The following is a 24,593-nucleotide window of genomic DNA, read 5'->3' as shown; positions in this document are numbered from 1 at the left end:
CAGAGAGGGAGGGGGGAGGGACAGACGGAGACGGAGCGAGCAGCTGGACAGAAAACAGCAAGAAAGAGGTAAAAACTCTTCATAGTTTTATGTTGAAAAAGATGATACCAGTCTTGATCAACTGATCCGTTTCTTTATTGATGAGTGTAAATATGTTTGATCTGATCCTGAAGGTTTTTTTTTTCTGTTGTCTGAAGTTTGATTTTAAAACATACACAATAAAAATAGTTTTGCTTTTGTTTAAATTTCTCTGCCTCCTCCTGATGTTGGCTTCATGTTTAACCCTGAGAGTGGGAGGTTCCAAACGGCGGGCCGCGACTGTCGGAGGGGTCCGAGGCTAAATGTTTCAAGGTGAACAGCTCAGAAACAAAAGGTGTGTTTTAGGATTCACAGCGTGATCTCAGAACCAAGTCTCGAAAGGAGAAATGAGCGAGTGCGAACTTCTAAACTGATCCAGATCCAGACCTGCTCCGGTTTCCACTTGTTGATTGACAGCTGTCATTGAGATCAGAGGATGAGTAAAAAAAAATGTTCAGTCTCACAGTATCAGAGAGGTTAAAAAATGATCTGGAATCCACATCAGGATCCAGATCAGGACTAAAACATGACGGACTGTGAGATCATCATCAGCCAGTGAGCTAGGCTGATTAGCCAAAGCACTAATTTACTTGTTTATTAAAGTTGCTGTGTTTATTAGTACGGTGATAACTCGACCCAGCTAGCTAATGCCATGTTTTCTGCATTGTCGCATGTTGATGATGTCACTGATCATTTTGCAGGTGGTGATGGGAAACACCGACAGTCGGCACAACAGTTTAATTTCTCCTGCAAAGTCTGGCTCGCTCCAGTTCCCTTCCAGGAAACGCCAAGTTCAGTCACCTCGCACCTGGTGGCGCAACAAGAATGATGGCTGCAGGAGCAGGGGGTGGAGCTACCAACCTCACAGCACCACTGGCCAGCTGAAGGTGTCTTGGCGTCACCAGCACCCCGTGCAGGACGACGCGCAGTACGCCACGACGTCACAGATGTACGAGGCACACGGGTCACGAGGGAACCACTTTGGATTCCTGGACAGCGGTGCAGTGAGTAGTGGGATTTACTCTAATGGGACCTCGGTGGCGAGTGGAGGCAGCCCAAAGGTGCTGCTCAGCAAAGATGGCAGCATGCGGGTGGAGTTCACCAAAAACAGGATGGTCTCTGCAGAGCCACAGTGTGTACCAGAATCCTCCCTCTGGACCAGCAAGGGAAGCTCCCTGAGCTCTGAGGGCTCCTGGTACGATTCGCCATGGGGGAACGGCGGTGAGTTGGCCGACAATGTCTTCAGCTGTCGGCAGACCCCGGGGGTCAGTGCTGCCGACTCTTCCAACCGGACAGAGGACCCCACCTCTGGGAATGCCTTCTTCACATCCCAAGTCAAAGACGTCTCACCAGGTTTTAATGCCAGTTTCCTCATTCCTGCTGCTGATCTTAACTTCGGCAGCAGCTTGATGCACGGCTGCAAAATCTTCTCACTGGGACAAACTGAGGACAGCGGAATTGGGGATTCAGTGATCCTTCCACCTGATGTCAAAGACTTCAGCCTGATTCCAGGTCCTGATGTGTCACTGGCTGATGGCTACACGCTGCCCGTCTTCCAGACAACGCAGCAAAGGACCTTCTCCTCAGGGCTGGTGGACACCTACGTCCAGGAGGATGAGGGTTTAGGAGGGGGCGGGGACCAGCTCTTCTCTTTCCACACACTGCCCTGCCCCAAGGCGGAGTCTGTTGCCTCAGCAACAAGGACCAGCCGTAAGGACTTTCTGAAGAGCCGCATCAGACAGCTCAGTGATTGGACAGGCAGCCTGAGCAGGAAGAAAAGGAGGATCCAGGTGAGATGTGAAACTGTCATCAGGGTGTCCAACCTCAGAACAGGACACAGTGTTATCGTTAATAGTGTTAACAGTCATTGTTATAACTAAAATGCATGACTGTACCAGTTGTTACTGTCCTGTCACAATAGAAGCTGTTGATGTTTCAGGTGTAATGCTGTCAATTTGCCAGAAGATGGTGCTATACAGAATAAGCAATGTAACCGTAGTCCCTCATCCGCCACAGAAAGTGAGATAATTTCCATCTTTAAAACTCTAAAACACACCAATTAATGATTCAGCTGCAGTTCACCCATATGTCCAGATGGTGGTACTGTGAGGAATAGTAATCCCGTATTCTTTTATAGAGGCTTTGCAGACATGTGACCTGGCCACTTCCAGGCCACTCCCCCTGGCCATGCTACCGGTCAAGTGCAGGGCTTTCAAGATTATTCACATGAGAAACTCCTTACATACTGTGAAGTTTTGGACAAGCTTTGAGATAAATTCATCATCTCTGAACCTAATAGTGGAGCAGCTGAACATACCAGGAGTCTTTCTGGTGCTGAATTACTGTGGTACAATGAAAAAAATTGCTGTTTTTGGGTGCTTGTACACAGCAGTTGACTAGACCTGGAGCAACATTATCACTGCACGTGTATGTACATGCATTAACGTAATAAGTTAATTGAGGATTGTAAACTTGCATATTTATAATAATGTTTAGTGAAAATGTTTCTCATTCTCACGTCTTCCGTAGAAAAATGTGTAATGCTTTTGTGGTGTGTTTATTTTTGATTTCAGTATTTCTAACCCTAACCCTTTGTGATATTGTTTAAAATTAACTTTATTGAACGTGGTGTGCCGCTGTGTGTTTGTGGAGAGAAATCCAGGTCACTCTTTTTTTTCTTTTTTTTGTGGTCCCTTGGCTTCCTTAATGTTTTAGTGGCACTTTTTTTTTTTCAAAACTTACTATCTCTAACCCTAGCTATGATGTAATAGAAAAAAAGGGAGGAAAGAGGAGCTGAGGTGGCTTGTTTTCACAGCCAAAACTTGACCTGCAGCCGTGGGTGGTCCCCCTGTGACTTCACGTGCAAAGCCTTTATAGGGTGAGCGAACCTGATGGCGCTACACATGAAAAACACTGGTTGCTTGAAATAAACCAGAATAAAGTCGATTTCAGAGTGCGTTGGTTCACCTTTTTTATTGTTTATGTTTCTGCGACCACAACCTGGACCGGAGCCTGTGTGGACATTTAACCGATCTTATTCACATTTTTAAGTGTAAAGTCTGTTAAGTCGTCATTGTTTCTGAGATCTCGCTCCACACGGACGAGCGGTTCTGATGATAGAGATGATAAACTTCCTGCCTGGTTTTGCCTCAGGAACCATGGAGCTCTGATGCCGGCACCAGTTTCCTCACCGGACTCTACTCTGGGCTGGATGGATGCGGAACTCTGTGGGCCTCTGATCTCCTCCACTTCCAGAACCAGGTACCTCTCTGCAGCTCTTCCAGAACCCTCAGTCCGACCAGCGATGCCCAGCGGCAGAACATCTACCAGAACTTCATGCAGGAGCTGGTGATGGGCGGCAGCAGCTTTGCTGAGCGGACGGACCCGTCAGAGGAGGATGGTGAGGAAGAAGAGGAGGTGGAGGAGGAGCCACATGCGGTTTTTGAGAAGGAGCACGATGCGGTGCGGCGAGCCGGCTGGCTCTCTTTCAAAGCTCTCATCACCATCGGCAAAGACAGGAAGGTGGAGTTGGTTGCTTGCCGCAGGTGGAGTCGCCACTGGGTCACACTGAAAGGTACAAGACAAGGACCGGCTACCACCAAATTACTGAAAAAAAATATTGGTGCAACTCATTTCCTGTCCATTTCAAAATAAAATGTTCCTTCTTCAAAAGAAATAATAATAATAATAATGATAATACAAAAAATAAATAGCTAAATTGTTTTTGTTCCACATCTTGTGTTTTTGTTCTGTTGTTTGACTTTGTAAAATACCGTTTGTCCACTTTAATATTTCTCAGTTTGTTTTTAGTTTGAGACCGATGAACTGATCCAGAAATGTTTTTTCAGGTTGCACGCTGCTGTTTTATGAGACGTACGGGAAAAGCAGTGGCGAGCACAAGCTTTTGCCTCGTTACATCCTGCTGGCCGACGACAGCATCATCCAGGCCTTCCCCGAACACCCCAAGAAGGAAAACGTCTTCTGCCTGAGCAACGCGTACGGAGACGTCTACCTGTTCCAGGTCAGATACCATCGGCCCTGACGACTCTCTGATCGTCACCTTTGTGTTCCGTTGTCTTTATCGAAGTCTTTGTTTTCAGACTCTGTTGCCATGGCAACCCAAAAACTCTCCAAGTCAAATGTTGAACTGATGAATGTGACGTGCTGTTTGTCTAAAAGTCCAAAATGTTAAACAAATAAATAAATCTGTTCACATGCAATTAAAAAACAGAGAAAATAATCAAAATTCCCATCCTGGGAATGTTGATTCTAAACGTCATAAATGACGTCAGAGGAGCTCACAGGGCTGTGAATCCAGAAACCCAAACCTAAGTCCACCTGTTGTTACTCTGATTCTGGTTCAGGCCGGCAGCCAGACGGACCTGGAGAACTGGGTGACGGCGGTCCACTCGGCCAGCGCCTCACGGCTGGCCAGACGTCACAGGAGAGATGACACGCTGCGTCTCCTCGGTGACCGGAGCCGCTTGCTGCTGCACCAGATTGACCTGGACGCCAAGATGAAGAAGATGGCGGAGCTGCAGCTGTCCGTCATCACAGAGCAGAAGAAGAGGCGAGCTGTGGAGAATCAGGTGACTGACAGCTGCAGGTCGTTAAATCACATCCTGGCCGTCACGACGACAAACGTTCTGAGATGTTTCATCAGCTGCAAGGCTCTTCATGCTGGGGTCAAAGGTCTCTTTGTCAGGCACCTATGGCACCGAAGTGGGAGGAGCTAATTTGTTGATTGGGTGACTTTGATTCCACAAACTGTCAACAGACAACAGTCAATCTTAGAATGAGTAATTAAAATAAATAAACAATAAATAAAAAACTATTTTGCAATAAAAAGCAGCAGAAATGATCAAATTTCCCCACACATCTCAAACTGTTGAAGGAAAAATGTAGTTCTGAAAAATATTGATTTTTTTTTTTATTATTATTATTATTTAAAAGCTTTTTGCAACAAAAGGTATACATTTCTATGGATTTTTGGGGCGAGTTTGATAATTTCGTAAATCAGTGATTTTGAGAATACACAGTCAGTCTGATCCCGTCAGGTCTCAGAAGCTAAGCAGTGTGGGGCCTGGTTAGTACTTGGATAGGAGACCTCTTCGGAACACCGGGGGCTGTGTGTGTTTGTCCAGGTAAAACTGGAAGGGCATCCGGCGTAAAACTTGCCAAATACCAATGCAGATCTAGCTGTATCTGCTGTGGTGACCCCAAACAAACGGGAGCAGCCGAATGGATGACAACAACAACAACTACTACTGATTTTGAGAATAAATTAGTAAAGTTGTGTTACAACTTGTGACTCTTAAATCTTTATCTTTCTGAAACATTCATCGGGAAGTGACATCTTGAGTAAAATGTGTGGGCGGAGCTTCGGCACAGTCTTGTCCTCACGTCAGTAACCTTCAGTGTTTGTGATTCAGATCCAGCAGTGGGAACAGAACCTGGAGAAACTGAACCTGGATCTGTTCCAGGTGCGCTGTTACCTCTCCAGCCTGCAGGGCAGCGAACTTCCCAACCCCAAAAGCCTCTTGGCAGTGGCCAGCAGACCCTCCAAGAGCATGCTGGGACGCCTGGGGGTCTTCTCCGTGTCCTCTTTCCACGCTCTGGTAAGAACCAGAACCGTAGAGTCTGACTACAAATACGCGTAATGATTACATTTAATCAAAGCTGAATCTGCTCGTCAGGTGTGCAGTCGAGACGAGGCGATGCTGCGGCGGCGAGGCTGCTCTCTGTCAGGGGGGTATCGCAGTCGGCGTGGCCTGCCATCCTCTTTGAAGGTTCTCCGCAAACCATGTAGACGCAGCTCGGACAACAAACTCACTCAGGTGACTTTCCTACTCAGAGACACAGAATTTTTATTATTGTGCCGTAAACTGTGGATAACTGTTCAACCCAAATCCATGATGTGAGAACACTTCTGACCTTCAAAAACAGCAAACTGAGGGCAAGATGTCTGTGGTTTTGATGATGATTTTGACTGATGATGATGATGATGCGTTTGCTGTCTGTGATTTTGACGATGGTGATGATGATGCGTTTGCTGTCTGTGGTTTTGACGATGGTGATGATGATGCGTTTGCTGTCTGTGGTTTTGACGATGGTGATGATGATGCGTTTGCTGTCTGTGGTTTTGACGATGGTGATGATGATGATGCGTTTGCTGTCTGTGGTTTTGACGGTGATGATGATGATGATGCGTTTGCTGTCTGTGGTTTTGACGGTGATGATGATGATGATGCGTTTGCTGTCTGTGGTTTTGACGGTGATGATGATGATGATGCGTTTGCTGTCTGTGGTTTTGACGGTGATGATGATGATGATGATGATGATGATGCGTTTGCTGTCTGTGATTTTGACCGTGATGATGTGTTCTTTGTCTGTGGTTTTGACGATGATGATGATGATGCGTTTGCTGTCTGCGGTTTTGACGTTGATGATGATGATGATGCGTTTGCTGTCTGCGGTTTTGACGGTGATGATGATGATGATGCGTTTGCTGTCTGTGGTTTTGACGGTGATGATGATGATGATGCGTTTGCTGTCTGCGGTTTTGACGGTGATGATGATGATGATGCGTTTGCTGTCTGTGGTTTTGACTGTGATGATGATGCGTTTGCTGTCAGTGGTTTTAACCGTGATGATGTGTTCTTTGTCTGTGGTTTGACGACGACGGTGATGATGCGTTTGCTGTCTGTGGTTTTGACTGGTGGTGATGGATTCACTGTCTGAGTTTGACTATGATGATGCATTCACCTTCTATGATTTTAATGATGATGTGTTCACTGTGATTTTAATGATGATGATGATGCGTTTGCTGTCTGTGGTTTTGACTGTGATGATGATGATGATGTGTTTGCTGTCAGTGGTTTTAACCGTGATGATGTGTTCTTTGTCTGTGGTTTGATGATGACGGTGATGATGCGTTTGCTGTCTGTGGTTTTGACTGGTGGTGATGGATTCACTGTCTGAGTTTGACTATGATGATGCATTCACCTTCTATGATTTTAATGATGATGTGTTCACTGTGATTTTAATGATGATGATGATGCGTTTGCTGTCTGTGGTTTTGACTGTGATGATGATGATGATGTGTTTGCTGTCAGTGGTTTTAACCGTGATGATGTGTTCTTTGTCTGTGGTTTGATGATGACGGTGATGATGCGTTTGCTGTCTGTGGTTTTGACTGGTGGTGATGTGTTCTTTGTCTGTGGTTTGACGACAACGGTGATGATGCGTTTGCTGTCTGTGGTTTTGACTGGTGATGATGTGTTCTTTGTCTGTGGTTTGACGACGACGGTGATGATGCGTTTGCTGTCTGTGGTTTTGACTGGTGATGATGTGTTCTTTGTCTGTGGTTTGACGACGACGGTGATGATGCGTTTGCTGTCTGTGGTTTTGACTGGTGATGATGTGTTCTTTGTCTGTGGTTTGACGACGACGGTGATGATGCGTTTGCTGTCTGTGGTTTTGACTGGTGATGATGTGTTCTTTGTCTGTGGTTTGACGACGACGGTGATGATGCGTTTGCTGTCTGTGGTTTTGACTGGTGGTGATGGATTCACTGTCTGAGTTTGACTATGATGATGCATTCACCTTCTATGATTTTAATGATGATGTGTTCACTGTGATTTTAATGATGATGATGATGCGTTTGCTGTCTGTGATTTTGACTGTGATGATGATGATGCGTTTGCTGTCTGTGGTTTTGACTGTGATGATGATGATGATGCGTTTGCTGTCTGTGGTTTTGACTGTGATGATGATGATGATGCGTATGCTGTCAGTGGTTTTAACCGTGATGATGTGTTCTTTGTCTGTGGTTTGATGATGACGGTGATGATGCGTTTGCTGTCTGTGGTTTTAATGATGATGTGTTCACTGTGATTTTAATGATGATGCATTCACTGTCTGTGGTTTTGACTGGTGGTGATGGATTCACTGTCTGAGTTTGACTATGATGATGCGTTCGCTGTCTGTGGTTTTGATGATGATGATGTGTTCACTCTCTGTGATTTTAATGATGATGTGTTCACTGTGATTTTAATGATGATGCATTCACTGTCTGTGGTTTTGACTGGTGGTGATGGATTCACTGTCTGAGTTTGACTATGATGATGCGTTCGCTGTCTGTGGTTTTGATGATGATGATGTGTTCACTCTGTGATTTTAATGATGATGTGTTCACTGTGATTTTAATGATGATGCATTCACTGTCTGTGGTTTTGATGATGAGTTCCTTGACAGTGATTTTGACTGTGATGATGATGATGCGTTTGCTGTCTCTGTGGTGGTCGTTAGTCAGATTATTACTCTGATGCACCAACCTGTAATTTTACTGTGGTTAACCCCCCCCATTTCGTCTGGTCTGTTAACGCTTCTTTATCTACCAGGTGGGCATTAGATAGTTGAGGTGGACAGCTGATTGGCAGGAAGTAAAAAGGTCATGGAGCCTTTAATTCTCCCAGAATTTAATCCCCCCCACCTCCTGCTGTCACATGACCTTTTCTCATGTTGTTTTTCTCTTTTTGGCTCTTTTTTTCCTCCTCTCATCATGATGTGTTGTTTCTTCTTCTCATTTTCTTTCTTATCCACTTCCCCCCTTTCCCCGTTTTATTCCCTTTCTTAATATCCTTCTTATTTATTAATTTCCTTCCCTCACTTCTTCACTTCTACTCCTCTTGTTTCCTTCTTTCCTTTCTTCTTTCTGTCGATTCTGGCTCCTCAGGTCTGATCCAGACCTGGATGTGACCACATCCTTAGCTCTTGGCTGAATTTCTTTCCTTAGGCATTCCTTTGCTCTCTTATTTCCTCTCCTTCCTTCTTCCCTCCTGTCCCCCGTCCAGCTGGTGATGTGTTTAAGTGCTGAAGTTGGACTCATTTCTTTCGTCTTTTAAATATCCCACATTCCACATTGTTATCGTCATCATTATTATTTGGTTGTTGATGTTTTCTATCGTCTAGTGATCACATCTTCAACTAGCCCTAAGCACTGACTGAGATCTGTGGACCCACTTTTTGTCTTCCTTTGTACTTCATACATTTATCTCACATTTTTAGTTTTTTTTTTCCACCTGTTTGTCATCTTTGTGTTAAACAACTTAATTTATTTCTGGGATCAATAAAATCATTGCTCTCCAGAAAAAGAAGAGTCCAAACAGTAGGACGCGGTGCCATTTGTAGGTCAAACGTTTGTACTGAATGTGCAATTCTAAGTTTTTTTTTTTTGTCAGTGGAACAAAGTCCCCAACTTACAGAATGTCTCTGAGTTTTAAGGTGTCCACAACAAATGAAGCAAATAAATAAACAAACAGACAGTGACCAGGCCGACCGGTCTGACCTCAGTGAGGAGATGATGAAGGTGACAGTCTGAGTGACCCTAAACTGGACGTGTTGGCCTGCAGTGTGAGGCATTGTGGGTAAGGCAATGGTGCCCAGAACAGCAGCTACAAACGTCATTGGGGACGTGTGGGAGGTCTGAAGACAATGGAACACAGGTGTGGCCGTGATGATGTGTTCAGGGAACCTCAGAGGATGAAATGATGCACGTACATGTAAAACTGTGGCTTCATGCAGGAAAAAAAAACTGAGAATTATTCAAAGTCAGGTCAGTCAGTGAACGCATCGTCATGACAGAATCACATTTTTAACTCTGAACTTTTCTCTGAGGTTGTTCAGGTGTGCGGTGGCGAGCCGTCAGCTGTCAGCATTTTCACCGTGAGTGTCTGCCGACAAGACGACATCCCGGATTTTGGTGAGAATTTGACTCCGCCCTCTGTTTTGCATGTCAACGTCACTCTGAATTAAATTTCAGGTTTTTTGGGAGATCAAATCAGACAAGTTAAAAAAAAATCTTTTCAAGATACTTTTGTTAAATTTGACCTTTGACCTCAGCAAAAGTAACACTCACCATTGGTATGATAAGTGACAGGCTTCTTTTTGGGGTCATTTTCAGGTCAGTTTGAGGTCGTGTTCTGACCACAAAGAGCACAACCATGCAAGCTGAGAGGTGAATGGACATTTCTGTCAGAACTGTTGGTCTTTTGTTTTTGTCTAAATTCTGGCCAGAAATGGAACTTTATCAATTTTATGGTCAAGATGAAATTTAAAGAGCAAAGATGGAGGGTCTTTGTGTTTTTAGTCTGTATGTTGACGGTTTCAGATATGGAGCTGCAGATGCTGAGAATCTGCCTCTAATCCAGAACCTGACCTTCTGGCATAGCGCCCCCAAGTGTTTTTTAACCTCCTGCTGTTTTCTGACTGCAGGTTTTACAGTGACGGGTCACGTGGACCAACGGGGAAAAAGTCACGTGTTTGTCAGCGAGGTCGACCCGCTCGGACCATCAGCCAGCAAAGGTAAAAAAAAAAAAAAGAAAAGAAAATCTGTGAAATGTAGCTCAGTCAAATTAACCCCGCCCTCTGTGTTCGCCGCCCCCACCAGGTCTCAGAGCTGGAGACCAGGTTCTGGCGGTAAACGGAGTCACTGTTTCCGGACTGGACCTGGACCTCCTTCAGAATCTCTTCAGTCTTCAGGAGCTCCAGCTGCTGCTGACCAGAGATGAATCTGATCCACAGGAACTGGATCCTGGTGAGCTCAGCCTGCCGCTGGCACCGGCTCACCTCCTCCCAGCATGCACTGCAGGTACAAATATGTTTTTGCCTTTGAAGTTTACAAAATTAAATATATGTATAAAACAAAAAACAACAACAAAAAAAATCAGCATGTGATGTCATATCCTGTTGTGTGTCTTCTGTTGAATTTTGAGTAATTGTTTTTCCAGCACAAAAAGAGACTTTTATTGTGAAGGCTAGTTGGCCCCAGGGGATTCTGGGAATACACACAAACTTTTTTCTGTGTTTGTCAAATTATTACAGAAAACCTGCTATTACAAAAGTAAATTTAACTGTGGGGGGTGAAAGGTCATAGGTCACAGTTTAGTATCATCGGAGCTGGAGGAATTTCTGATTTTGTGATTTCTGATTATTTTTTAAAAATCTCTGATTTATGTTCATCTGTTTGATGTTTCAGCGAGAATGCAAGCAGATGACGAACCCTCCAGACCGGTGAGGTCATTACAACACACATTCCCAGAATGCACTGCTTCACTTTATCCACAGTGATTCATGTTGTTTTCAGCCTTTTTAAATCATTGTTGTCATCAAAATGCATTAAAATAAAATTATCATAGTAAAGAACACAAAATCTTCAAAAAGTATAATGAACAAAACATTGAATAACAGATGTACTCTAATTCTGAAGTCCAAAATAAAATAAGTAAATAAGATATTAAATCATAAATTCTATAAAATCCATATATTTTACATTTTATATAAAATACACACAACTATTATTAAATGTGAATCATAAAAATAGTATTTGTAATAAAATGAACAAAGTCAATAATCTGATAAAATAATAACAAATGCAGATTGATTGATTTCTTTGACACTCTGCACCGCTGAGGGTTAGAACCAACAACATGCCGTCCTGCCTGAGCGCCGATAGCCACCAAACCAATCATAAAGATAATAAAAAGGAGAAAAAAATCTTTCAGTGATTTAAGGTTCCAAAAGTCTTCAAGATTATTAGAAATTATTTCATTTTTTTCTGTAATTTAAACTATAGATTTCATTAGTTTAAAGATTTTTATTTTGTCCTGTAAAAAGACATGAAATGTGTCTTTTCCACAGGTTCAAGCGCTGCTTTATTTCCCAGAAGCCTCTGGTGCTTCCTGTGATCCTGTAGAGGCAGATAATCCCACCTCTAATCCCAGAGCGCACTCTGTGTGTTTTTGGATTAATGGCGTCGTCAGAAAAAGTGCAGGATGTTGTTTCTGAGGAGTTCCTCCGGCGTCGCCCCCTTCATGCGACCTCTGATCCTGAGGGTGGGTGTTCTGTGCTGCGTCCTGCCTCCAGATGAGGAGGGGGAGGGGCCTCAGGAGGAGGCGCTGGCCGGCCTCGGCCTGGCGGAGTGTGCTGCGGAGGCGGCGGCCTTCTATCCGTGCTGCAGACGTCCTGCTGACGGATTCGTGCTGCTGGTAAAAACACGGCCCGGCTCCAGACTGAGTAGCTGCTGCAGAACACACCTTTAGGGGGCGCTGCAGTGCTTCCTGCTTAGCTCCTACGTGGGTGGTCATTGGTTCCGAACTTTGACATAAAGTTTTTTTAAAACTGAACATAACGAATCTAAAAGACTAAATGAATAAAAAGCTTCAGTGATGATGAAGCTTTTGTCATGTCAGTGAGACCGAACGACCAATCAGAGCGCCCCTACAACCCCGATTAATTACTCTTTTCTTCATATCTTTGACATTTTTTTACAGAGGAAGTGTTTTAATATTGGATTTGATTGTTTTGGGTCGTTGATGCTGATTTTGTTTCTTTTCCTGTTATTTTGGATCTGTGACCTTTGACCTGTCCTCTGGCCATTCTTCCTCAGGAAACGGACCACCTCTCCTCACTGAGCGACACCTTCCCAGAAGGCCGAGCGGCAGACAATTGTCCACGGAAGCCATGTCGTCAACAGGCCGTAAGCCCCTCCCACCTGAGCGTCTGCCAACGTCTTCGAAAAGTCATCGAGGAGCTCGTAGATACGGAGAAATCCTACGTCAAGGTCTGAAATACTGCAGTACTTCTGCTGCTCCATCTGAAAGTACTTGTTAGTCCTGTTTCTGCTACTATACATAGTACTGCTACGAGAAACACCTTTACTGCTTTTCTCCACTTTTAATACTAGTGGGACTGTTACTTCTACTTTGAGAGTAGGTTCTGGTACTACCAGTACTGAGGTAGTCCTCATGTGTAACTGTTCCAGGACCTGCTGTGCCTGTTTGACGTCTATCTGACGCCGCTGCAGACGGAGACGTTCCTCAGTAAGGACGAGGTGCGTTTATGTCATTATGGCTGAGTTATAAAGTCCTGAATCTTGTAGCAGCTGTGACCCCAAACGCTGCGTCTCACCGCCAGATGGAGGCGCTGTTCGGCAGTTTGCCTGATATGTTGGAGTTCCAGAGAGTTTTTGTCCAGACGCTGGAGGAGACAATCGCTTTCTGTCCAAACTTCAGCTGTCTAGAGACGCCTGAAGAGTTCAAGGTTCCAACATTCCCTCTGCTTCCTGTTTATATCTGCACCCGAAGAAACATCCACTATTCGCTGTTTCATCTTTTTCTTCTGTGACTGTTATTTTGAACTAAGTCGACATTCTGACTTTAGGTTGGTTGGAAATGTGAAACATGTGAAGTTGGATGTTTGAGTTCTGGTGTATGTAAAATTCTGCCCTCAGCTTCTCTCTCAGTGTATTTTTTTAATGCTCTGAAACTGATTTAAATTTTTGTGTTAGATTTTAAGCTGGTTTAAGGTCCATTTTAAGCACTTGTGTCTGGACTCTCAGAAGGTTCTGGTCTCTCTGGGAGGATCGTTTCTGTATTACGCCGACCACTTCAAGCTGTACAGCGGCTTCTGTGCCAACCACACCAAAGTCCAGAAGGTTCTGGAGCGAGGTCAGCGTCCACATGGACCTCTCTGCTTCTTCTTCTGGTTTTCTTTTGTCCACACTCACAATGATGTTCATCTGTCTCATGGTTCCTGCAGCAAAGACGGATGTAGCTTTCAAACAGTTCCTGGAGAATCGGAACCCGAACAAGCAGCACTCGTCCACGCTGGAGTCCTACCTGATCAAACCGGTCCAGAGAGTTCTGAAGTACCCACTACTGCTCAAAGAACTGGTCTCTCTAACTGATCCTGACAGCCCTGAACACACACACCTGACAGGTGCGTATTCAAGCCCCGCCCCCATTCCCACCCTGCTCTATATCACTATTTTTTTCCCCTTTCTGAAAACACAAAACTCTGAATCTTTCTTCTAGTGACACCTAGTGCATCATGTGTTGTTGAGGTTCCTGGTCCACAGACGGTGAACTGTCTTCGTTTTAGTGACTGAAGTGGTCCCACGGGTCAGATTTGAATTGATTTCAGTTTTAGTTCATGTATTGAGCAGCTTTCAGCAAACTCCTTCCCGCTAATACTAAGTATTTGCATGCAGACATATTTGACTCGTGAAGACACACAAACCCAGCTGTTACCTCACATCTTAGCCACGATGACATTAGAAAGTTACAGCGCAGAAGACAAGGAGCTGGAAATACTGATTATTTTACTGGAAATACTGACTTGGACCCGCAGAGGGTCGCGTGACCCCTCACATCAGTGACACATCAGCTCACCACTCGCTCACGAGAAGTGAACGTGTCAACAGAATGACACCACGTCAACAATGAACCTCAACTGAAATGCAGCGTTTATCGCAAACTTCATTATATTCTGTGACCTTTAAAAAATGGAGGTGGTTACACTCCCTTCAGAGACGTGGTCCAGGATTCTCCCCAGACATTTTTAGTATAGCGGTGCTGTTGGGAACTATCACCGCGCGCAACACTTCCACTCGGCGTATCTGACCTCATGTCCTGAAGCTTTTAGTTCTGTTTCTGGTCTGATTCTGTGCTGAATTGTTGATTAGTTACATTAATCTAAAATGTTTGTGTTTTGTTGACACACTGTATGTAACAAATGTTAAATAAACTTTTTTGAAAGAAAAAAGTAATGTGCAGAAAGATTCCAGACTTTTTTACACTTTCCCCTGCAGTTTTCAACTTGAAAAATTTGAATCACCAGCCTGGGGTCCTTCACTCACTTCAGAGTGTGAAAACCTCAGCTTGTCCATGTGGTTCAGATTGTGACACCCCTCTATACTGTTAAAAAGTAGAAAAACAAACGGTCCAGCTTTCCTCCACGAGGCAGCAGGTGGAAAACGTCTTATTACTCTGCGTTGTATTCTGCATCTGTCAGCATTTCTCAGCGTGTGATGCTCATTTTAGGAAAAGCAGAAACATCAGGCTGACACAGTGAAGAAACGAACACTGCTTCATCCATTAACGAAGCTTGTGAGCTTTCATTCGAAACTAAAGGTTCGGATTCACAGAGGCTTCACAGAGAGACAGGGGGTGACACACTTCACCCCAAAACTCTTAATTTTGTCAGAGTCTGTTGGATTTTGGATTCTAACGTGTGGTGACGCTGCTGTTTGTGTCGCTGGACACTGTTTTAGTCTCGCCGTGCGCGTGCACATGGAGAGTCTTCATGACGCGGTCTTTACAGGCTGGACACGCGGATGGATTTTTTTTTTTTTTTTTTTTTTTTACATTGGGAAAAAGTTGGAATACGTTATTTTCAGGAGAAAATGGACTTTCTATCTAACCGTGAGAGAACTTGGTGAGGAGCGTGGGGACTCCTTTGGTGGAGCAGACCGTGGAGATCACACGTGGATGACTGTTCTTCTCAGTGGAGCTGGTAGGGTTTATTTTAATTTTAATTTGTCTGTCTTGACGTGTTCTGTAACGGAACAGCGCGCTCCGCAGTGTGCATATGCGCACTTAGTTTTTGCACAGTGGAAAGCAGCTCCTTTTACCGTGACTGCATCAAAATGAACAGTTCTCACTTAAAAAACGAGTCATCATAACACCACAGCACACTTATGGAAACTTTGTAATTAATCTGACAACTAAAGACATGGATGACCTCTAATTTCCTGCTTTTAAACTCAGATAAAACTGAAGTTATTGTACTTTGCCCCACAAATCTTAGAAACATGGTGTCTAACCAGATCCTTACTCTGGATGGCATTACCCTGACCTCTAGTAATACTGTGAGAAATCTTGGAGTCATTTTTGATCAGGATATGTCATTCAAAGCGCATATTAAACAAATATGTAGGACTGCTTTTTTGCATTTACGCAATATCTCTAAAATCAGAAAGGTCTTGTCTCAGAGTGATGCTGAAAAACTAATTCATGCATTTATTTCCTCTAGGCTGGACTATTGTAATTCATTATTATCAGGTTGTCCTAAAAGTTCCCTAAAAAGCCTTCAGTTAATTCAAAATGCTGCAGCTAGAGTACTGACGGGGACTAGAAGGAGAGAGCATATCTCACCCATATTGGCCTCTCTTCATTGGCTTCCTGTTAATTCTAGAATAGAATTTAAAATTCTTCTTCTTACTTATAAGGTTTTGAATAATCAGGTCCCATCTTATCTTAGGGACCTCGTAGTACCATATCACCCCAATAGAGCGCTTCGCTCTCAGACTGCAGGCTTACTTGTAGTTCCTAGGGTTTGTAAGAGTAGAATGGGAGGCAGAGCCTTCAGCTTTCAGGCTCCTCTCCTGTGGAACCAGCTCCCAATTCAGATCAGGGAGACAGACACCCTCTCTACTTTTAAGATTAGGCTTAAAACTTTCCTTTTTGCTAAAGCTTATAGTTAGGGCTGGATCAGGTGACCCTGAACCATCCCTTAGTTATGCTGCTATAGACGTAGACTGCTGGGGGGTTCCCATGATGCACTGTTTCTTTCTCTTTTGCTCTGTATGCACCACTCTGCATTTAATCATTAGTGATCGATCTCTGCTCCCCTCCACAGCATGTCTTTTTCCTGGTTCTCTCCCTCAGCCCCAACCAGTCCCAGCAGAAGACTGCCCCTCCCTGAGCCCGGTTCTGCTGGAGGTTTCTTCCTGTTAAAAGGGAGTTTTTCCTTCCCACTGTAGCCAAGTGCTTGCTCACAGGGGGTCGTTTTGACTGTTGGGGTTTTACATAATTATTGTATGGCCTTGCCTTACAATATAAAGCGCCTTGGGGCAACTGTTTGTTGTGATTTGGCGCTATATAAAAAAAATTGATTGATTGATTGATTGAATCTGTGGTTCCGATTTTAACATTAGCAGCATTCAAGTGCGCGTTGAAACGTTTTCATCTAAGAAAAGGAGAAAATGAGATGACACTACACTATAGCGGCGCTAGATGGCAGTATGATGGAGTGGCGGTGTTCCCTTGTCTGGGGAGAACCCTGTGTTCTTTGTGATGTCACTGACCTCACAAGCTCAGATTAACTGCAGGTTGCTGTGCGATCTGATGGACCAAAAACAAGCTTGTTGATGTTTGTCATCAGTCTTGTTGTGATTATTTGTGCAAACATGCTTCCAGCGTACATTTGTGACATCACACATTTGTGTTTGATGATGAGGCAAACCTCTGGCCCCGCCCATTTCTTCTTGTCATTTCCTGTGCATTGTGACACTAATGGGTTTGTCCACATAGGGGCGCTGCGAGCCATGGAGCAGGTTGCCAGCCACATTAACGAGATGCAGAAGATCTATGAGGATTATGGCTCCGTGTTTGAGCAGCTGGCTGCAGAGCACAGTGACCCCGACAAACAGGTGAGACCGCCGCCGCACATGCTCTTCCAAACGAGTCACTGTGAACAGATCCTCTGCAAAGGTCACAGCCACAGAACCAAACAAAGCTGTTGGATTTGGGTCAGAGATTGTTTGGAAATCTTCCTGCACCACAGACGAATATACCAACACTAAGGGTGTTTTTAATGGAGTCTTTGTCCGCCATCTTGCGATGGTCAAGCAACTGGAAGGTCAGTTGGCATTACTTTGTTTTCACTGACTCTTTAAACTAATAGAATGATTTGATCAGTGATGTGACATCATTTGTTTTGATGTTTGGCTGAATCATTTTTTTTTTTATTCCTGTTTTAACCTCTGGCATCATTAATGCACATACACAAAGTCTGAACAAGGCAGTCTTTTTAGTTCTTAACTATTATTTACCTACATAAGATGGTGGCTGCTAAATAGCAGTTTACTGTAGTTCTGTGGTCCAGATCCAGACCAAGTCCTTTTTTTTGTTGTTTTTTTTAAATCTTACCTTGTTTTGCCCCCCATGATGCACCTGTGCTCCAGTTAGGAGAACAGACAAAGATCCCTTTGTGACAGTTATTTCATTGTGATGTCATCAGGTGTCCGAGATCTCCATGGGGGAGTTTCTGGTCCATTCCTCAGTGGCTTGGTTGAACCCATTACCCTGCATGGGACGCCTGAGGGAGGAACCGGAGCTGACTCTGTTTGGTGGGATCAGACATAAAACACATTTACATGTATACACCAGATTAAAGAGCCATTTTTCTCACGGCTCAAACCCAAAGCTTCGGCTTTCATGTTGCGTGAAGTCAGAGTGACTCATAGTAACGTCTGTTGTTGTTCTCAGTGTTCAAGCGGGCCATCGTTCTGGTTTACCGTGAAACGAGCAAGCTGAAGAAGAGGATGGTGAGTCTGCATCTGAAGGAAGCCAGAAAACCCAGTGTTATAAACTGGCCCGAAGGGCTTTCTGCCCCGTATTATAAACCAGCCCGAAGGGCTTTCTGCCCCCTGTTATATACCGGTTCGAAGGGCTTTCTGCCCCGTGTTATAAACCGGCCCGAAGGGCTTTCTGCCCTGTGTTATAAACTGGCCCGAAGGGCTTTCTGCCCCCTGTTATAAACCGGCCCGAAGGCCTTTCTGCCCCCTGTTATAAACCGGCCCGAAGGCCTTTCTGCACCCTGTTATAAACCGGCTCGAAGGGCTTTCTGCCCCGTGTTATAAACCGGCCCAAAGGCCTTTCTGCCCCCTGTTATAAACCGGCTCGAAGGGCTTTCTGCCCCCTGTTATAAACCGGCTCGAAGGGCTTTCTGCCCCCTGTTATAAACCGGCCCGAAGGGCTCTCTGCCCCCTGTTATAAACCGGCCCGAAGGGCTTTCTGCCCCCTGTTATAAACCGGTTCGAAGAGCTTTCTGCCCCCTGTTATAAACCGGTTCGAAGGGCTTTCTGCCCCGTGTTATAAACCGGCTCGAAGGGCTTTCTGCCCTCTGTTATAAACCGGCCCGAAGGGCTTTCTGCCCCGTGTTATAAACCGGCTCGAAGGGCTTTCTGCCCTCTGTTATAAACCGGCCCGAAGGGCTTTCTGCCCCCTGTTATAAACCGGCTCGAAGGGCTTTCTGCCCCCTGTTATAAACTGGCTCGAAGGGCTTTCTGCCCCCTGTTATAAACCGGCTCGAAGGGCTTTCTGCCCCCTGTTATAAACCGGTTCGAAGGGCTTTCTGCCCCCTGTTATAAACCGGCTCGAAGGGCTTTCTGCCCTTTGTTATAAACCGGCCCGAAGGGCTTTCTGCCCCCTGTTATAAACCGGCTCGAAGGGCTTTCTGCCCCCTGTTATAAACCGGCTCGAAGGGCTTTCTGCCCCCTGTTATAAACCGGCTCGAAGGGCTTTCTGCCCCCTGTTATAAACCGGCTCGAAGGGCTTTCTGCCCCCTGTTATAAACCGGCTCGAAGGGCTTTCTGCCCCCTGTTATAAACCGGCTCGAAGGGCTTTCTGCCCCCTGTTATAAACCGGCTCGAAGGGCTTTCTGCCCCCTGTTATAAACCGGCTCGAAGGGCTTTCTGCCCCCTGTTATAAACCGACCCGAAGGGCTTTCTGCCCCCTGTTATAAACCGGCCCGAAGGGCTTTCTGCCCCCTGTTATAAACCGGCTCGAAGGGCTTTCTGCCCCCTGTTATAAACCGGCTCGAAGGGCTTTCTGCCCCAGGTTATAAATCGATTCGAAGGGCTTTCTGCCCCAGGTTATAAATCGATTCGAAGGGCTTTCTGCCCCCTGTTATAAACCGACCCGAAGGGCTTTCTGCCCCCTGTTATAAACCGACCCGAAGGGCTTTCTGCCCCCTGTTATAAACCGGCTCGAAGGGCTTTCTGCCCCCTGTTATAAACCGGCTCGAAGGGCTTTCTGCCCCCTGTTATAAATCGATTCGAAGGGCTTTCTGCCCCCTGTTATAAACCGGCTCGAAGGGCTTTCTGCCCCCTGTTATAAATCGATTCGAAGGGCTTTCTGCCCCCTGTTATAAACCGGCTCGAAGGGCTTTCTGCCCCCTGTTATAAATCGATTCGAAGGGCTTTCTGCCCCAGGTTATAAACCGGCTCGAAGGGCTTTCTGCCCCAGGTTATAAACTGGGGGGGTGTAATTAATCTGTCTCTGCAGACTATTTTATTACTATTGTGGGTTCTTTTCCAGACCGGGTCTCGCTCCACTGATCTAGACCCCTTCAGGTTCTGCTGGTTAATTCCAGTTTCGGCAGTGCAGGTCAGATCGGTCACCATCACAGGTCAGTGCAAAAAAAAAAAAAAAAAAGTTGAGCCTTGTCAACTATTATAATCCAGATTTATCTGTTAAGTTGTGAAAACCAGTTGAATTTGGACCAGCAGGGGGCACTCTGCTGCAGTTGATTGATGGTGATAATTTATTTTAATTTTCAGGCTCAGAGGATCCATGTGTGTGGGAGCTGGTCCACAGCAGGTCAAAGGTCGAGGGACGACCGGAGACGGTATTCCAGCTGTGCAGCAGGTAAAGACTGAATTACAGCTTCAATATGAGTTTCAGGTGATTCATAAACACACGATGTTGCAGAATGTTTCAACATTAATCTCACTGTAGATTCAGGCTCCGCCTCCATCCTTTGGTTTGAACTTTAATCCACAAATATCAAATAAATTTGCAAAGAATTAAACAAAATACTGAAGCCCTAAAACATGAAAATTTGCTTTTCCAGGTCTGGTTTCTGGTTTTTAATTTCAGAAGTCGTAATATATCAAAATAAAATCAGAAATCAAATTAAAGTGACCTTTAACATTCACTGATGTCAGTTTTGTTGATACAGCAAGAATTTATGTGGATTCACTAAAAGTGGAAAATATATTATCTTTGTGTTTTGTTTCTTAGTAGTTGAAGCTTTTAAATTGTTAATTTGCATCACTGTCCAATCAGCGGCTGCCTTCATACTCATAAACGTCACATTTATGACACCTGCTGTAATTCTGCAGGGCCGGATCCAGGGGTGGCCATTATTTTATACTGTGATAGCTATTTGTCCATTCACTGGCATGACCTAGCTTGAACAGTTTGGTGCTAAATTGGTCAGTAATGCCTTTGGAGATGTAATATATTTATTATCTGATTTTTCTTATTGCTGTTGTGTGTCAATAGCAATTGGCCACTTTATTAGGTACGCGCCTCGTCTGAGTGAACATTCAGTTACTAATCAGCAATATTGATCTTTGAACACGTATTTTTTAACAGCAGTTTAAAAATTTTTTATTCTCATACTGTTAGCTGATTAGTTACGTTGAATTCAGTGACATCAGAGCCGCCCCTCAGACTTCAGCTAACATGATATAATGGGCTTTTTCAGTTAGGAAGTCTGAACTTTCTGAGCTCAACAAATGAAAGTCACCAAACCTACAGCCCCACCCATTCCACAAGACTGTCCAATAAGATTTCTACCTTCCATGACCACAGAGTCGATATTAGTCTGTGTGTAAATAACATCAGCGGTGAGGGGGCGGAGCCAGACAGACGATCAAATCAGTGGATCACTTATCAGGAGTGGTGGATTCATTTTGGTTTGGATCTCTGACCCGGGTCTTGTGGGTTTTGTGACAGCGGTTTGGAGGCTAAAGCGAGTGTGGTGAACGCACTGCGCTGCCTTAGAGATGGCACCAGGCACAAAGGCACTTCAGCGCCTCAAGGTGGCGCCGGTGCTCTGAGGAGGCAGCAGCAGTGCTGCTCCAACACCCAGAGTACACCTCGTCACGTGGAGGGCGGCACCGTCCTGAGAGGATCCTGTTCGGAGCAGCTGCTGCCGAGTCACAACACCGCCGAGCCAGAGGCTGACTGTGCAGGCAGGAGGTTCCGGCTCTGCTCCCTGACCGCTGACCTGGAAGCTCAACTCCAAAGACTGAACGTCACTGAGAAGGAGGGGGCGGAGCATCAAGGAGCCGAAAGGAGGAGCTGTAGTTGGAGGCGGAGCCCTGGAGGAGAGGTGGCGGAGGTAGGCAGCGTCTTGGAGAGAGACTTTAGCATTCAGAGCATGAAGTCCTTGATTAATGAGGACTGCTTCTACGACTCGGTGCAGGGAATTCAGTGTGACTCGGCCAACACGAACGCCGCCGGAGCAGAAAAACAGAAAACTTTGGAGGCTGATTCTAGAAACACTTAAATCTATTTGACTTTATGATTCTCTGCCGTCCAGCAAACGCCGCGCTCACATTAGCATGTTAGCATTGAGCTCTTAGATTGTTTCAGTGGGCATGGCTCGCTATGGTCAGAAACATTTGAATAAGTCATGCAGTTAAACTGGGCGGACCCTTAAGACAACATCCAAAACTAGCTGTAGCTCTCAGCACCATGTAATCCAGTGCAATAAAATCCTGTTTAGCGGTTAAAAGTTACTTTTAAAAGGAGAGTGAATAGTACAAGTCAAATCACTTCTTGAAGTTAACTGAACTGGGTGGCAACCACATTAGCCAGCTAATTAGCATGGACCAGTTACCACAGTGGCTGTCCATGCTAGTTTAGCTATTTAGCATCTTGCTGACTTGTTGAGCCGCTTTGTAATTAAATAATGTTCATTTGTTTTGCTAATGTTTGTTTATCACATAACGCCAGGCTGCTGCCCGTTCATAACTTTGTGCAAAATTTTAAAAGTAAAGTTGTGATTTTAAATATTTATTGATCATTAGCGCCACACGATGTCATCAAACCTCCAGCCCCGCCCATTTCTCTGCACTGCTCAGGTGATATTAGTTTTACACTCTACTGCCGCCCTGCAGGCAGTGAACTTACACGTTTTTACGAACTCTTCAGAGAAGAAAATGTAAGCTGTGTCGCTGAATGTAGTTTTTATGATTCTTTGGTTTTGTAGTTATTTGTATGTTGTAAACATTTTCTGTTGTTTTTCTTGACAAAAACAGTTTCCACATATATGAAGCTGTTTGACTCGTGTTCATCCTGGGGATTTTCTTTCTCTCTTTGTATATTTTGTGGATTTCTGTGTTATTTTGAGAAACATTTGTTCCAAAAAACTAATTACCTTTGTTAATTTATTTATTTTTAATATCTTTGTTCATCTTTTTTAATGTTTTTGTAAACATCGAATAAACTGTAAAATATTTAATGTTTTTCCAAAACCTTTGGCGATTTAATTCAGACTTATCGTTATTTGCATGTATTAGCTAGCGAGCTTCTCATAAACCTGCTGTACTTAGCATGCTAACACTTAGCATGTGATTTTTAATAATTTAATGATAAAATCATGTGAGCTGTCCAATATCAGTGTTAGCCTGTTATGCTAACAGCACACCCATTGTTAGAAAATCCTGCTTCATTCTGCTCCGCCTCTTTTTTAACTTGACCTCACAAACATGGTGTCATTTTGGAGCAGCAGGCAGGCGCTGAACTCGAGCTGCACGCCAGTGAGCATTTGGTCCCAAATAATCCAGCACTGATCCGTACGGACGTCGTCATGCAACCTGCTGCTGAGTTTTTTGACACTTCACTTTCTGTGACTTTGTGAACTGATTTACTTTTGAGATGATCACTGATTTAAAAAAACAAAAACAAAACAAAAACTGTTCAGTTCCAATGGAACAATCCCTCCTCTGAGCACCCATCCAATCTGACTGATGCTGTTGTTGTTCACTTATGTTCATTCGCAGTCGCCACAGCGGGGCCAGCACAGGTCTGCACTGGGTTTTGGCACAAGTTTTACTCCAGATTCCCTTCCTGACACAACTTGTTTTACGTGGAGAAACACACACACACAGCCCCGGTCTTCTGAAGTCATCTCCCATCCACATACTCACCAGGAGCCCACCTGCTTAGCTTCTGAGACCTGAGGAGAGCTCAGAGCAGACTGTCTGCATCGAGTTTGAAGTCTAATTAATCAAAAATAAAAACCTTTAGATTCTGCAAATTTGAACAATCCTGGAACTTTCATGAGACAGGTGTCTTGTGTGTGTGTGGGTATATGTACATGCATACGTACAGAAAAAAAAAAAATTAGACCGCTGATCTCATGAGATCAGCGGTCTAATTTTTTTAATCCAGTGAATGCAATATGCATCTGTACATACATCTGTGAGTATATATGTGTGTGTGTGTGTGTGTGTGTGTGTGTGTACAACCCCAATTCCAATGAAGTTGGAACCTTGTGTGAAATGTAAATAAAAACAGAATACAATGATTTTCAAATCCCCTTCAACCTTTATTCAATTGAATACACCACAAAGACAAAATATTTAATGTTCAAACTGATAAACTTGATTGTTTTTGTGCAAATATTTGCTCATTTTGAAATCGATGCCTGCAACACATTTCAAAAAAGCTGGGACAGTGGCAACAAAAGACTGGGAAAGTTGATGAATGCTCAAAGAACACCTGTTTGGAACATCCCACAGGTGAACAGGTTAATTGGAAAGAGGTGAGCATCGTGATTGGGTATAAAAGGAGCATTCCCAAAATTCTCAGTTGTTCACAAGCAAAGATGGGGTGAGGATCACCACTTTGTGAACAACTGCATGAAAAAATAGTCCAACAGTTTAAGAACAATATTTCTCAATGTTCATTTGCAAGGACTTTAGGGATTCCATCATCTACAGTCCATAATATAATCAGAAGATTCAGAGAATCTTGAGAACTTTCTACATGTAAGCAGCAAGGCTGAAATCAACATCGAATGCCCGTGACCTTCGATCCCTCAGACGGCACTGCATTAAAAACCAACATCATTGTGTAAAGGATCTTACCACG

General features: G+C 44.4%; 1 protein-coding gene across 3 annotated transcripts; it reads left to right on the top strand.

Moving 5' to 3' along the window:
- The first annotated feature begins 12 nt into the window (after positions 1-12).
- LOC117503331 (T-lymphoma invasion and metastasis-inducing protein 2-like) lies at positions 13-22,880 on the top strand. Of its 3 annotated transcripts, none has more exons than XM_034162549.1 (22): positions 13-68; positions 780-1,868; positions 3,232-3,652; positions 3,927-4,099; positions 4,443-4,667; positions 5,511-5,696; positions 5,775-5,915; positions 9,757-9,841; positions 10,354-10,443; positions 10,529-10,729; positions 11,117-11,151; positions 12,527-12,700; positions 12,902-12,970; positions 13,054-13,179; positions 13,478-13,586; positions 13,678-13,857; positions 17,232-17,350; positions 17,941-18,049; positions 18,189-18,247; positions 20,022-20,112; positions 20,264-20,351; positions 21,447-22,880. In XM_034162549.1, exons 2-22 carry the CDS (start codon positions 786-788, stop codon positions 22,000-22,002), a joined length of 4,320 nt encoding a protein of 1,439 aa, XP_034018440.1. In that variant the 5' UTR covers positions 13-68; positions 780-785; the 3' UTR covers positions 22,003-22,880. The 3 variants fall into 3 exon arrangements, with proteins under 3 accessions (XP_034018440.1, XP_034018441.1, XP_034018442.1); XM_034162550.1 differs by having other exon boundaries at positions 9,766-9,841; positions 21,447-22,879; XM_034162551.1 differs by lacking the exons at positions 13-68; positions 780-1,868 and adding an exon at positions 2,844-2,956 and having other exon boundaries at positions 21,447-22,875.
- The last annotated feature ends 1,713 nt before the right edge of the window (positions 22,881-24,593 follow it).

Source organism: Thalassophryne amazonica, chromosome 21, assembly GCF_902500255.1.
Source record: "Thalassophryne amazonica chromosome 21, fThaAma1.1, whole genome shotgun sequence".
Classification (NCBI taxonomy): Eukaryota; Metazoa; Chordata; class Actinopteri; order Batrachoidiformes; family Batrachoididae; genus Thalassophryne; species Thalassophryne amazonica.
The sequence above is the reverse complement of the archived record's forward strand: the minus strand, read 5'-3'. Positions and strand labels throughout refer to the sequence as shown.

Bases quoted from the DNA above. Each gene is read 5' to 3' on its own strand.
- LOC117503331 (XM_034162549.1), top strand. From the start codon at position 786: ATGGGAAACACCGACAGTCGGCACAACAGTTTAATTTCTCCTGCAAAG. The intron at 17,351-17,940 runs GTGAGACCGCCG...TGATGTCATCAG, and splicing joins ACAGTGACCCCGACAAACAG to GTGTCCGAGATCTCCATGGG. The intron at 20,113-20,263 runs GTCAGTGCAAAA...TTTAATTTTCAG, and splicing joins CAGATCGGTCACCATCACAG to GCTCAGAGGATCCATGTGTG.